Source organism: Pterocles gutturalis, unplaced genomic scaffold (genome assembly GCF_000699245.1).
Source record: "Pterocles gutturalis isolate BGI_N339 unplaced genomic scaffold, ASM69924v1 scaffold876, whole genome shotgun sequence".
Lineage (NCBI taxonomy): Eukaryota > Metazoa > Chordata > Aves > Pterocliformes > Pteroclidae > Pterocles > Pterocles gutturalis.
In genome coordinates this window covers 90,791-103,979 of record NW_010105183.1, presented here as the reverse complement: position 1 = coordinate 103,979, position 13,189 = coordinate 90,791, and the positions used below count along the sequence as shown (strand labels likewise).

Here is a 13,189-nt window from a genome sequence, read left to right as displayed (position 1 = left end):
ACTGATCATCTGCAGACAGCGTATGGTGAAAACCATTTATTTTCACTACCTTGACTCGGCGGTCGATCTTATAGCAGAAAGCTTCATTCCAGACAGGGTTTTTACTGTTCCTGATGGTTCTGGTCCGAACCTTCTCATGTGAGGCAGTAGGCAGCCACAGGGTCACGTAGCAATCTGAAAGGGTGACTGTATAACGAGAAGATGAGAGGAGTGACAACGTATCCAGGGAAAGAATTATTGCACTGTGCACCTTTAACCCTAATAAGACAAACATAACATGGTAGGGGATTTCTTCCTAAATTACACAGGGTGTGCAGTAAATAATACAATGAAGCACTCACAGGAAAACAGAAACATCCTCACATATTTGCCCTGTTCATTCCCAATATAAAGTTTTATTTGAAATAGCACTGTACTCCACATGCAGTACACACACACCTATCCATGCTGCATTTGGCTTTATAATAATGACTATCCAAATGACTGGAGCAGGGTAACGTTGCCAAAAGATAAGAATATCTACCGGTATATACCCTCTGCCATGCACACTCACATCACCTCTAGGATGGCTCCTCTGTCACTCAGGCGACACACCTCAAACCTTCGATATGGGCTCCAGAGAGACTCGTTTTCTAGCATTTCCTCCCCAGATTTGGTATCTTAACTAGTTGAAAGTTTTTATCGAGGTGCTGGCTTAAATGAAGAACAACAATTTTTTTGCCAAAGTGTTCTCCCATCACAGCTGAAAAGTTTTATTTCCATATCACAAATCAGGATGCGCCAATTCATATTCATTCACATGTTTGATTAAATTTTTAGGAGTTCTGTCTTTCTCAAAAACTGTTGGAAAACAACATCATGCTCAGCACCAGGATTAAGTTACAATTCATCCTATTCCTTCCTAACACTCTGCAAACTAGAAAAATCTTGTTGTCACTCAAGTCTGAGGAAAGAAGCACTAAGTGCCACCAAAAACATCACTCCTTCCATATTCTGACCCCCCACGTTTGGAGGAAGAACTGCCAGGGAGTGAGACTTGCAGAAGCTCGACACAGACATGGATGGCCTATCTCTCATACCTATAATGCAATACGTATCCTCCCTATTTCACATTAGAAGTGGTCAACCAGTCATCTGGTTCTTACGGCAACCTTGTGAGTCAGAAGAGGTGAAATAATTCAACCCATAGTCAACCCCTGCATCATGCTCAAAACCTCTGACAGTGTTATTACATCATATTAAGTACAATTTTCTTCTTCTCTTTCAGTAACAACTGTATTTCTCCCAAGCTGTGCTTTTATCATGTAGTTAACCATCCTGTCGCTATCAGCAAAACCTTGATAATGACTGGGGGAAGGAAAGTGTTTCCAGAAAGTTCCCTTAGCCCAACCTGATCAGAAAATCACGACCGATCAGACATTCATCAGGGGCACAAGAGTAGACAGATGAAAATGTAAATGGTTAACAGTGATTAGTGCTGGAACTTCCGTTTTCACAGAGCTTGAGACACACTCATTAATTGCTTCACAGTGGCAATGTAAAGATTAAGCAAACAAGTACAATGAGAAAACTTGAATGATTTGCCCAAAATCTCATAATGCAGTCAGAATCAAAAGCACAGTCTAGATTTCCAGGCCTATACCCAGATACATTAAAATTATGTTGCTCTGGAAGAAAAGTAGGGAGAAAGACTTTTAAAGCATATTTAGTTTCCACTGGTAAATAGGAATGTGAGAAACAAAGACCAAGAAAAAAGATTCACTTCAATAACTTAAGCACAAACAATTAACAAGAAAATATGACTAAATAGCATTGAAATGGGAAACGCCAAGGTTTAATCAGAAAAACAGGAAAGCCAAAGTGAAGGAAATAAATGCTCAGAATTGTAACAAGCAGCATACTGTCACCATTACAAAACCATAGAAAAGGGACGCTTTACCATAGCTGAAAAAACTGAGGTTTTGAGGAAAACTAACTGAAAACTCTGGATTCTCAAATGCCTTTTTAATGCCTCAGAAAAGTAAAGCTTGCCTTACATACCATTCCCACTAGACAAAAAATTAATTTTTTTTTTTTTTTTTTTACACAATAATTGAGTTGCCTCAGAAAACAAATTTTCTGCTGAGAAAATACTCTTGCTGAAAAGTTTTCAAATCTCTCTGACAGATACACTTTAATCAAAGCATTGGGAAGCCCAAGTTCTGAATTCGGGGTATCTCAAGGGGGTAAAGATATGATATTCATTTGTTGTTGGGATCAGCACACAATGAAGTAAGGCAATATGATGTGTCAGACACGCCAACAGGCTTCACAAAGAAAGACCACACGATTCACTGTGGAAAGGAGCAACTGTGAGCAATCTGTTCCTGAAAAGGACAGCCACAACGAACCAAAGCATAAGCAGGCGACCTGCTGGAGTACACAAGTGCATGTGCAATTGTGCATGCAGGTTTGCAGATGCAATTGCAGTGACTGCCAGGTCAGATCACATATTTGGTTGATGCAAATCACCGCTTTGGCATTTGAACATCTGGGTCTTGTTAAATAAAATGTCAGTGCATACAACTATAAGCCCATGAAGTGTGTGTTTCTGCACATTAAAATAGGTCTCTAATCTCTGAGAAATCCAGAACTTTATGTCTTATTAGATGCTCTCACTTCATCTAATGAACCAAATCCCCTTCTCAAAATGACACTGTAAATATCACAAAATAGTTTGTTCATCTGTCATTTCTAGAGTAAATAAATATTTAGACACAAACAGTAAACAAAGCATTCAGTAAGTAATAGCAGGGGTTTTTTAAGGCTACAAAAAAAGGAAAATCACAGTAGCACTACATTGTGGAAGATGCAGGAGTAACCCAGAATACCACAAACGAGTGCAGCAGAGATTTCTTCCCTGATAGTAATCATTCATTCAAAAACACTGTTGTTAAGCACAACTGCCACGTGTTCTAACCATGTTCTTCCCGTCAAAAAAAACACCAAATCCAACCTCAGTTAAGACGACAGAGTTTTGCCTCTACACTTGACCCATTACATTAGTTGAAATCTCAAAATATATAGTAGATTAACTAAAATTTACAGCTGCTTTCCTTAGAAACGATGATGTGCTGCATGAAATTCTGTGTGTACATCGAAATAAATTTTATTTTGAGCAATGTTCAGCAAGATCTTGGTGAACATAGAGTGGACTTTTCCTCTTTGTTTTGCATCTTTCCAATTTATTCTTGTGCTCTTTCAATTTGAATTTTCTTGTTCTCTTTGTCTTTATTTTGCCTTTTTCTTTCATGCCTTTTCCAAGTTCTTTACACAGACATTTCACCGTTCAAATTTCCCCATGAAAGTGATGCAGTGGCATAATCACATTTTGAAAGGCACCTGAACAAGCCTCAGCGCTCTGAGGAACAGAAGCTGTGAGGAAGCTCCCCAATGAATTGGAAATTTGTAAATTCAGAAATGAACCAGTCCCTCCCCTGGGTAAGTCTGTGTCACATCTGGACAGTGAACAAACAGTTCTTTCCACCTACTGCAAGTCTCACTCTCCCAGTGAGGATTTTCATTTTATATTTACTGCTGAGCTCTGGTTCAACAAGCCGATGCTCACTAGTCTGCAGGGGCACAGAAAGTGAATCGTTACAGGGTTTCGACAGTGGGATATCATCAGACTCTGCGGACTTCCCCTACTGCAGAGATTTCTTCCTGTCTTGGTCTCTTCTTGTTAACTTGTTCTTCAATTAACTCTTTGTCTGTGATCTGGCTACAACATTTTTCTCTTGTAGTCTCTATTCTACATATCCTTTTCTCACTTCCCTTCACTATGCCTCACTTAAACTCCTTTAAACCCTCACAGCAGAGTTCTTTTTTTTTTTTTTCATGACTTTTAAATTGCTCCCTTCTCTAGGTTAAATAAAGTCCCAGACACACTGGATTTTATTATCCCTTCTTACATATTTATAAATGCTGTAGAAGCAACAGAAAGCTTTTGCTTGTACTTCTGTTATTTTCTTCGGCTTTCCTACTACTGCTGGTTTTGCATTTGCACCAGCAGACCTCTCCTTCCTTCTGTCCAGAAATTTTGTAGGGAATACTCAGGTTTCTTACTCAAAAGTACAAGAATTCTCATCATTTAAAGAGCAACCCTCTGATCAGCAGCTAAGTCTGATGTCACAAGGGCAGGAAATACATCTCGTTCAGTGAGGTATGAAAGCAGGAGACCAAATGCATCACCTTGCTTGAGTCTTTACACTTAAGAGCAGAAAGCAATGCTTCAGTATCACAATAAAAATAATTCTTGCAAACCGGCAGCAACGTATCTTTTTATTCCTACACCATTTAAGAATAATAACATTGACCAAAAACTTTCTATAGATTAAAGAACAATAATAGAAGTACTCACGCAAGTCTGCCTTCCGGACATTCCTCAGTCTTAGTATTTTTACAGTGAGCAAGTTGAAAGGAGATACTGGTCTCTGCACAACAATTCAAAAAAAGAAAGAAGTGACATTGGGATTAATATTATAGCCAATAGTCACAGACTACTGTAACCCCAAAGCTCTAAGGATGTAGATAAAACAAGGTTTTTAAGGTTGAGCCAATATCATTTATCAAACCAACTGGAGCAGCTGGAAAAACTATACCAATTTTCAGGTCTGAAATAGAAGTAAGAGATTTCAAAACCACATACGAGGCGAGAATAGGTTCTGAGAGTTTTATTTGCTAAAGATCACTTCTTTCTAACACCACTCCGTTATTACCACAATAAGCACCCCTACAGCACCCGCACGGGTGTCCTCGCCTCTTAGACACCACTGCCTGCAACATAACAGACCACCTCTGGGCACCGAACACGGTCACAGCAGCTGTGCAAGTAAAGTTAAGTGACCCTCATGCACCAGCACAAGCCCCTGCACCAGCACAAGCCCCTGCACCAGCACAAGCTCCCACGGACAGTCTAAAAGACAAAAATGCAGCTGACCGTGACGAAATAGTTCTGGTGAAGGCTCTGATCCATCTCTGATCTTCAGCCCTGATCCTCAACAAAAACCTACAAAACTCTTTCCAGAGATGGTCTGTGGAATTAACTCACAACTCCACTAGATACCAGACACCTTGGGCTCGGATACATTAATTCTATAATACCTCCTAATTTCCAAGGCTCATACTAATATGCCTTCATATTGCTCTGGCGACAAATTAGCTTTTTCCCCATTTCACCTCGGAGATAACTACTTACCATCTTTCCCTCCTCTCCCACACTAACATCTCCTCTGTTTCATCTTTCCTTTTAAAACCAATGTACATACAGATATCATTTATCTCAACACTTGCTTCAAACTGGTATTTAGCTTTGAGTCTACTGATTCTGTTTTAGAACAGAAACAGGTGTTTTCTGCCCCAAAAATTGTCTAATATTTCTCTCTATACCAGTTGGTAAGAACAGATATTGACTCTATCCACAAGCCCTCTCAGTCCTGCATTCATAGACATACTATACCCTAGTAAAGTTAATACAGTGTCCTAACGCAAACACATGGGTTTTATCACTGTGCATCTGAAGTGCCTGTATTCACCAAAAGCAAAAATGATGTGCTGATGTTAACTAATAAAATGTACCTCACTGCTATTTCCTTCATACACGCTATACATTTTGCCAGACCATGTGTTTTTCCAGCTGTAGCACGAGGCTTATCCTGAAGTGTTTTCACAATGTTTTGACAGAGTGTCAAGCAACTGGGACCATGATGTGACATTGTGCATTAACACCATGTAATGAGACAGGTCCTGGTCCTTGTCCTCACCAACAAAACCTCAGCACCTCTGAAAATGCCGCAGAGGTAAAGAACAGCCTCCAAGAGACAGACTGGGTAATCCCTGGCATATCCTCTTGCACTTCCCTTTGGGTCAGCAAGGGGCCTGAAGACGCAGAGCTGAAGGTCAGTGAGACAGCAGCAGGAGAGTCGGAGCAGTCACTGACATGGGCACATTTGTTCTACATTATCTTCACCTGTCCAGACTCTAGCACAAGGCATAGTTGCAGGTCCACAGTTTGCAAGCACTGGAATTGTCAGCTGTGGGACATTTCAGCTGTTTCAAAAAGTATATTGCACCTCTACCTTCTCCATTAGCCCAAACAGGGCCACAAAGGAGAACTTGAACAGACACACCTTGAAAGAAAAAAAAACTAGTTCTTTTGGAGAAAAAAAAAAAAGAAAATATTACAGTCTCTAACCAAAACCAGCCAAAGACATCATGCCCACCAGGCTATCTAGTTGAACTGCCAGGATTGCTTTTTTTAGAACTGGGTGAAACACAGCAGCACTTCCAGGCACAGGGAACAGCATCCAGAGCTTGTCTGTCCTTGCCAAATCCGCCAACATGTTTGCTACATTTCTGCTTGGTTCCTGCTTTCCCACCTGATAAATCCTAAATGTTTTTGTCTTGGGCAGTGCTATTTTGGCAGAAGAGGTGGAGCATATCTTTATTGAGGAACAATGGGGCACGCATCCCCCTGAATACAGAAGAGGAGACTTGCGCAGAAGTTCCCAGTCCCAGGGAATTGCTATACCACTAGGCTGGACTCCGTTTTAAAGGAATGACCTTTGCTCAGTTCTTGGAAAACAACCATCTAGACCTCTACTTTGCACATCTGATGTGGAGAGTGATCTCTCCCTGCAGCCCTAAGGGGCACACAGAGATAGGATCTAAGAAGGGCGTTCCTGTCCTCAGCTGCCCCTGTTTGCTGGATTTAGGCAGTTCCCTGCTCAGCTGTTACCATTCTCACTCTAGTGTATCCAACTCTCCAAACATACCAACTCAATCCTCAGTGATTCACTCTGGGTTGTAGAGTCTATTCCCATACTAGAGACGTGGAAGCCAGTCCTTATAGCTCCTAATGTTTAGGTGCCTGAATGCTTTGTCAAGTCAAGCTATCAGCAGCTTACTCAAAGCCACACAGGAAAACTACTGAGGGGCATATTTTAAACTGGACAATCTGCCAGTAACAGGCAACGACTTCCACATCTTTCCCCTTAGTGTGCTGATGACCATACCGCCGGCTGGGTAAGTTCTGAAGCCAGAAGCCTTCCCAGGTCAGTTATTAACACACACTTCGACTTTCAGCTTCTGCATTTATTTCACCTGAGACATGATTGTTACCTCATAAACCGGAAACACAAGCCAGGCATTTTAATAATCACTGTTGAAACTACTTAAATACATGAGATTGCAAACACAGGACTTGCTCACACTATCCTACGTCAGATAAAAGTTAAATTAAGGTCTGTGGCACAGTTGTGCAATCCTTACATATCTACTCCCAGGGAAGCCAATAGGAGTGTTCACACACGTGACTGCTCATCCATATGAATAAGAGTTACATAACTGGGCTCTAAAACTGCTCTAGTTCAGTAAAATTCCAAGCTTAGAAGTCTTTCATAGATTTTTTTTTTCCTTGAGAAGACTAGAGAGAAACACACAGAACATTCCCAAGTTACATCAAGAGGAAAGGCAGTTATCAAAGTAAAGCAGTGTGTCAGATCTACTTGGAGCAGAGCACTCTTCCCTCAGCTTTCTCTTCAAGAAGATAAAAATCTCACCACTACCTTAAAAACTATGAAGGCCAACAGAGAGAACACTCAGCCTTGTCGGAAAGAATGGCAGGACTTTAAAACACAGACCATTGCCTGGCTTCTGACCTGCGTCAGGCATGTGACACCTTTTAACTTCAAAGACTTTTGGAGCCTCAAGGGCAGGCAGGATTTCATTACCTTACTATGTCTGCCACCTCAGGCAAGGTCAAATGCATAAGAAACACTTTTCCTCATACTACATTTTGAATTTATTTCATCCATTTTAAAATATCCCATAGCTGGGTCTTATTAAGTCAGCAGAAGTCACAAGGGTCAAAACAAATGGAGCAGCAGTGACTCAAGGCCAGTTGCTTTCCAAGAGACTGCCATTTTAATGTGATTTTTCTTCTCTTCCTGTTTGCAGCTCCACAGTTGGAGTTTCACATGAGAATAAATCCAAATCTTAGAAGAGAAACCAAGTCAAGCATTTCCACAGTTCAACATGGCTTTTTCTCAAGACCATGCTAACCTGTATTATTTTGGTATGCTAAATATCAAATAGATTGAGTAATCTAAAAAAATATTACTTTTTTGCCTGTCAGCTTAAGGGCACTACCAACATCTTCTCACCAAATATGTTAATTTAAATGGCCACTCAAATTTAAATCACACACATCCCATGGGTTGCCCCGAAACTGATTCTGACAATGAAAACTGGTTTCCTTTGCCATTGAATAACAAAAAACATCTCAGACATACTGTGCTTATATATGTACCATCACAAATACCAACTTACATGACAAAAAAAAAAAAGCTCCGGTCCTTCTTGTTTTTTGCCTCTGTGAGCCTCCAAGAGTCAGGGCAGAAAGAAGGGGCTCTGAGTCCTACCCTAAACCATATGTACTACATACAGGTCAGTTCTGCCACCCTGATACCCCAAAGAAAAGAGGCACAGTCTAAAGCCACTGAACTACTCAGGTCTCACACCTAGAGACCTACTACCAATGTACTAAAAGTAACAAATTTTAGGATTCTAGCATACTTCCTTAGGGCTGCAAGGCAATGCAGAGGCCTAAACATAATTTTAAAAGCTATTTTTTGAAGAAACTCTGCAAAGGCTTTGCTTTCCCACAGTATTCCACTTTGAACAGAGAAGGCAGGTGGCTCTCAGGCACAACAAGGCATCAGATACCGTCAATAGCACCAAATCTTCATGATGCAGCCAAATTTACCACCATTTGGGAGAATCTCTGTATCACTGCAATCCCCCATGTGGAAACAAAGCCCAAAACAAACCAGCTTGGGAAACCCCTACATCACCAAAGCAGGGGCAAGAGCCCATCCTTCTGACTACAGATCCCCAGAGAGATGCAACTGATATTGGCGGCCCCAAACCTGTTGCAAGTGTCTGAAGACAGCCCCATCCTGTTGCCACGGCCATCGTTCCCATTTGCTGGCTCATAGCAGCTTATCTAATATATTTTTTCCTTTATGCTAATACCTGTTAACATGAACATCTGCTAATTGCCCAGGGAGTTTTCATTTGCCTGTGCAAAGAACCCATCCTCAGTTCAGCCTTTATAGAAAACCATGTTGCGCTTTTTTTTTTTATGTTCAGAGAAGTTTGGGCACTGCTCCCACTCCTAACCAGGCTGATGAGACTGGGCTTGCCAAGAGGCTGAACACAACGCATTATTCCACAGTTTTACCTGTTCCGACGCTGTGTTTTTAAACACGGCGTTACACGGAGAATTGCAAGCTCTACAACAGGTTGTTACAGCGCAAAGACTACAGGGAATACCAGAGCACCAAGAACAACCGAAAGACCTCTTTAAACAGAATCTTCTTACAAATGAATACCACACAAGACAAGTAGGTGTTTCATCCAAAGCAATCAAAACACAAAAAAAGGAAGGAATGAAAAAAGTGAGCATAAGTGAAGTATAAACCAGCCCAGATACAGTGCAACACCGGCACAACAGCAGCATAAGCATCAGACACCAACAGAAGCCAGGCTATTTAGAGTTTACTGAAAGCCAAGGCAATATTTCATCTACAGAGCTGAAGTTGCAGCTCAGCTCTTTAGTGTTCAGTAAACATTGCAGTACAATTTTCCCCCGAGCCATTCAATTCCTAACATTTTTTCTGGTGATCTACATTCAGCACTGGACAGCATTTAATGAAGGGCCAGCTAATGACTACCTACCGTTCTCACCGCTGGCGCTGAGGTGCCCGTAAAATTCTAGGAAAAACAACACAAGGTAAAGTTAAGAAAACTAAGCTATATGTTAAACTGCTATTTTAGGCTGACATTTAAAAACATCTCACAATCAAAGCCATACTTAGAGCTACGCTCGTTAACAACACTCATTAGCTGCTTTACCAACCACCAAACCCATCACAATGCTGTGCCAGCTTCTTATTTCTTTGACATGAAGCTTTTTTTAAGGAAGCACAATAAGCTATATGTTGTTAGCCCTAAAACACAGCTTGAAAATGCAGACACGCCACGAGGTTCTGTAAAAGGCTAGACTACGAAAACCATCCTCGAGACCATGAGATGTGAGGAACAGCAAGCTCACTTTCCACAGATTGCCCGTACACCTCCAACAGCTTGTTCTCTGCTTGGTCAGCTGAACTGGAATATCAGACAATTTTACCCACTTCGTGCTGGCTATCGGCTTCTTTTGCTTACCTCATTTGAACTTAAATTTGATCCCATTGCAGCCCCAGTTGCATGTAAGTCCAATGTTGAAAGACAGCAAGTCGTACAGCTGGCAGGAACTCCTCATGCAGATGAGGGGTGGAGGAATAGGGATTTTATGACGAGGCTCTCCCGCCCCACCCCTTTATTGTTTCCAGTCATTAGGCAGTCCCCTTCCTGCTTCCTGCAGCCTATTAGAGCACCTCAACTGAGTCAGCACAACGAAGAGTAATTTCTTTTCTACCTTTTCTACCTTCTACGTCTCGGGGGGGACACTGAAGCCCCTTTCTGCACAGGGATTGCTTTCTCGAAAATACTACTGCTAATACAAAGTTTTACATTTATGCAACAACTCTAACCCCCAGGAAAAGCGCTTGTGACTAATTAAATCACAGCTCCCCAGGTATCTCTACACTGCCACCACCCTACTGCAGGGTAGGGGAGAGAGATCTCAGCAGCTTCTTTCCAGATCATGAACTCAACTACCTGTAGCAGTCTTCCTGCAGTTGCACGCAGGTCGACAAGGTGACGGCATTGCAGTGCCACTACTGATTGCAGGACCCATGTCCCCCTGAAGCTACTTTGGGCACCTCTGTGCTACACTCCGTGACCATGCCAGCTGCCCAGTATTCTTTGCCTGGATATTTAGCATATATCTAGGAAGGAAAAAAAAAAAAAAAAGAAGTGAATCCATGTCCAGAAACCTTGCAGTTTGATTTTAAATGCAACAAGAGGGAAGGGAGGAGCTCTAAGCAGTAGGTGAAACTTGAGGGCGGCAGGGCGAGGCAGGCGAGAGGGTTGTGCTCTCCTGCGTGGGCCCAGGGAGCGCAGCAGTTCATCCATCCTCAGAGCTTACGTCAAAGGGATCTTGCATGCTCTCGCTCCCACAGCGGGCCCAGCAGGCACTGGTGTGCCGTGACTCACCGCCTGTAAGAGCAGTGTATTGTAGTAGCCCTAAATTAGCATATATGTGCAGGCTGGCTGATTCTGCAGCATGCAAGACCAGTCTCCGGCTCTGCCACACTTTCCGGCCTCTCTGCTTGATGACAGGAGGCGGCTGGTACTCACTCTGGCATCACGAGATCCAAGTGACTATTTTTAAATCAATCTCATTCGTATTGATGAATAATTCACTTCATGCAGGTAAAGACAGTAACCTTGCAAACTGCAGCAGATGCCACCTAACTGTGCTCCCCTGGCCACAGAGGCCAGTACCAAAGCCATTCTGGACAGAGGAAGAGACGTTGTCCAAGGAACGTCGCTAGAGTAAAATTCTCCTTTTACATACAAGCCGCTTCCTTCTATGTTGATGTCTGTGTGAAATGCACGTGTGATGACTGTTCAGAAGGTCTTATCCCAAATGTCTAGTGGTTCTGTCTGGTGGTTTCCACCTAAAGCACTTAATAGCCTGCTGCTCACTCCATAGTCACACGTTGCACAGCCTTCTCAATAGGCACGGAAACAAAGGAAATGGCTCATAACTACGAACCTGCAGCAGCATCTGAAATGCTCCTTAAAAGAACAACCATAAGATATTTCCAATGGACATGAGCATCTCCACCCTAAAGACAAAATATCTTGCTTTACTTCTGTCTTTATCACTTTATATCTGTTTTAGATACTTATGAACAAATTTAGGTGGAGCAGTCACAGCTGAGAACCACTTACTTCTGCTCTCACAAAACTAGTCTTTCCAGCTTTTGAAAAAAAGAATGCTTCCCTGGAAAAAATACATTATTTAAATTTAAAGTGGGACTCTGCTTTCATTTAAAAATGTCTGTAGAACATTCTCTATCAAAGGAAAGGAGGTACATTACCCAGTTCAACTTCTCTGAGTTGTCCCAGCATATACATGTACCTGTATACATTTCTACCATCCCAGATGTTTCACAGCTGATACGAGACTTCCTGACATTACATTCCCTCACCCATGTCACTAATGAGATACACCTCACGATTCAGGACATTATTCCAGAGTCAGTGCATCTTGCTCACAGAATGGTTTCCTGATGTTCAGATTATGTTTTCACTTTCTCAAAATTATGTCATCATCGCCATACCCAAAACATGTTCCTAAATAACTCTTCCTCTCCTGATAATGACCACCACCAAACTGTCTTCCCTTAACCACTGCTTGTCCAAGCCACACAAGGAGGCTTTGGAACATGATACCTGTAAAATGTTTGTGAAAGTCAAGAATTATGATCTCAGTAGGTTTTTTTTTTTTATTCGTGCAGTAAATTCACGATAGAGCTAAGCACTGAATGCTCATAACACACGTAACAGTAAGTCCTTGTCATCACTGCGAAAATTTTAACTGCTAATGGCTTGTTCACTGGTGTCTATAAGGACTACACAATCTGCTTCAAAATAAATCCTGATTTTGTAGTTTGTCCCACTGACGTTTTAAAGGTAGAAATATGTCCCTAGGATTATGATTTCAAAAATATTACTGCTTCAAGGGTTAAGTATCATGTTGGGGTTTTTGCATTTTTCCTTAGCTCCTCCACAATTCAGGGATAATTTCAAAGACAACTGTCAAGCATGCAGTAAGCAAATTCAGGGGTGAAGTTATCCAAAGTCTAAAGAGCCATATATTGTCTGTTTTTAGCAATCACATTTCCAGAGTAAATAATTTAAAACCAGTAGTGTTCTTCATATACATGTGACTTACACTCTTACTTTGTTTGTTAAAGAGACTGTGTTACTGATGAGGGAGCACACAGCAGTCTCTTTAAAGCTCTGAGCCATAACCAGGAAAATAAAAAGGAAGATATAATTCTCCTCTGCTCTCCGTCTACTTAGTAGTGCGCATCTACATGCACATGATTTTTAATCTGTGTCTTAATTAAGGCAAAGTGCAACAACTATAAATATCTTGCTGATCTGAGGCAGTCAAAATTCATTTAAACTA

At 41.6% G+C, this 13,189-nt stretch overlaps 1 protein-coding gene across 1 annotated transcript in view; it reads right to left on the bottom strand.

Moving 5' to 3' along the window:
• The window catches only part of LOC104471787 (cytosolic phospholipase A2 epsilon-like), a 31,250-nt gene extending 20,957 nt beyond the window's left edge, over positions 1 to 10,293 (bottom strand). Inside the window, exons 1-3 of the mRNA XM_010087268.1 lie at positions 10,267 to 10,293; positions 4,400 to 4,472; positions 50 to 186 (exon numbers count right to left, since the gene is read on the bottom strand). Of these exons, the coding sequence (XP_010085570.1) occupies positions 50 to 186; positions 4,400 to 4,472; positions 10,267 to 10,293 (237 nt within the window). The remainder of the gene's footprint in view (positions 1 to 49; positions 187 to 4,399; positions 4,473 to 10,266) is intronic.
• Positions 10,294 to 13,189: the final 2,896 nt, after the last annotated feature.